Consider the following 1,935-nt stretch of genomic DNA (forward strand, 5'->3'; position numbering starts at 1 on the left):
AGGGGTAAGCAGCGACGGGACATGATGCCGTGCCGAGTAGGAGCATGCGCATGCACTTGCAGGGGGAAAGGACCGCAACGGATAAAAAAGGGCACGCTCTTCGCTCCACAAAGCAACATATGTCCCCGACAAACCGTAACCCACACCTTCTTCCCTGGTCACACGGCACACGGAACGCGTCACTCAAAACTCTTTTGTCATAGACACGAGATTACCCTCCTGCTCTGGTGATAATCCTAATGACGCCTCAGTGCCACGGATCTCTCTGAAAAAGGGCGGAACAAATGGTACCGCAACGCGGTCCACTTCCCAGGCCGAGAACATAATCGTGCAAGCAGTTAACAGCGTCTCCCGCGGTGAGCCCGACAACTTGGTTCCACTAGTTGTTGCAACCTGCTTTACACACAGTGCAAGTTCAGCCAGTATCTGTGGTGCCTTGGGGTCACATACACCGCGCTCAACGATTGTTTGAGCGAGGAAAGCCACAGCATTCACCGGGTCCATGTGCTCGGGTATTAATGATTCGGCTGGCAAATTGCTTTGCATGGAGCCCATATCCAAAGTTTCTTCTGGAGGCCCAATGTCAACATTGGGATAGTTCTTCTGCATCCGTATCCGTTCCTCCAGCTCGGAAGCCGGGGGTTTTCCGAGGATGCGGACCCGGTACGCCGCTCGCCTTTCATCTTTGTAAACCTCAAAGGGAGTACTCTCCCAGCGAGTGTTCCAGTGGGCTACCGCCTCTGCAGCAATGTTGGGGTCGTAGCCGAACTGGCGTTGAACCGCTGCAAGGGCAGACGGGTCTGGTTTCGATAGTGCATCTTCCTCCGTAGTGCTCTTTCGGCCCTTTTTGTACTGCGGCTTCTCCCTAACGCAGTTTGAGCATCGGCGCTGAAAATGCCGGTTGATAGCACCACATGACGAGCATTTCCAGTCTCCCAGGCGACATTCTGGGGGGAGCGTCCCTTCCTCACCCGGCGGGTGGTACAACTTGCAGTCATCCCCCCAGAAGCAACGGCCCTGGAGATAGTCCATGCACGGCTGTCCGTGATCGTTCAGTCCGTCTTCATCCTCTAGAGCCAACTCCTCCTCTTTCCACTGCCTCTCTTCCTCCTCCTTCTGCTTCAGAACCTCCTCTGGATGAGCCAAGGCCCAAAGACGGTCCTTCTTCGCCAGCCATATCGCATCCACAACATGCCGTGGGAACACACCCTCCCAGTGCTCTACGAGGCTTTCGTACTTGGGACCAAGCAAAGGGTCCTCATAAGGGATGTAATCCCGGCCTATATCAAGAATGTACTTACTTGCCGTGTAGCCGTACTTGTCACGGTCTTCTTTGCAAAGCTTGTCCAGCACGTACCAACAGGTTAGCTGTTTGCTCCCTGTCCATGACTTGATGTGCCGAAAGAGGGTCCCAACCACGAGTTCAAATGCCATTTCATTATTACCAACTTCGCGAGCAAGCTGTGTGCACTCACTCACTGTCTTCTTTCCCGGTTTCTCAACCGCCCTAAGTCTGGCACAGAAAAGCGCAAACCGACGAAGCGTATCGCGGTCAATCGATGGGGGATCTCGGAAGTACTCTTCGCCACCACCGAACATCTCACCTTCTCGCAAAGGAAAGAAGAATGAGGGGTAATTTTTTGAAGGAAAAAAGGTAAGGTACGAGCCATGGGCAGGTGCACATCACAGCAAGGAAGGGACATAACGAGTGGGGAAACTAGCTTCGCTTGGCTGCACGTCCGTGCGACCAGATCAGTCAAATGGAGCAGGTGAATTGGTGATGACCACACACATGTTTTGCTCCAACCGTTTGGGCGATTGGACTTGGGGATACCATCCAAGGACATATATATAAAACGCGTACAGGATGATGAGCAAAGGGTAGCGTTTCCTATGATCATCAACGTGAAGAAGATAATCAAGGGACTGGGGGGG

At 53.2% G+C, this 1,935-nt stretch overlaps 1 protein-coding gene across 1 annotated transcript; it reads right to left on the reverse strand.

Annotated features, from left to right (window-relative positions):
* Window positions 1-183: 183 nt before the first annotated feature.
* On the reverse strand, window positions 184-1,599 carry TEOVI_000471200 (ZFP family member, putative; the record flags this gene model as incomplete). Its single annotated transcript, XM_067222096.1, has 1 exon — window positions 184-1,599. One exon carries the CDS (start codon window positions 1,597-1,599, stop codon window positions 184-186), a length of 1,416 nt encoding a protein of 471 aa, XP_067078197.1.
* Between the last annotated feature and the right edge of the window lie 336 nt (window positions 1,600-1,935).

Source organism: Trypanosoma equiperdum (assembly GCF_001457755.1).
Source record: "Trypanosoma equiperdum strain OVI genome assembly, contig: ctg_1557, whole genome shotgun sequence".
In the NCBI taxonomy this organism is placed as follows: Eukaryota; Euglenozoa; class Kinetoplastea; order Trypanosomatida; family Trypanosomatidae; genus Trypanosoma; species Trypanosoma equiperdum.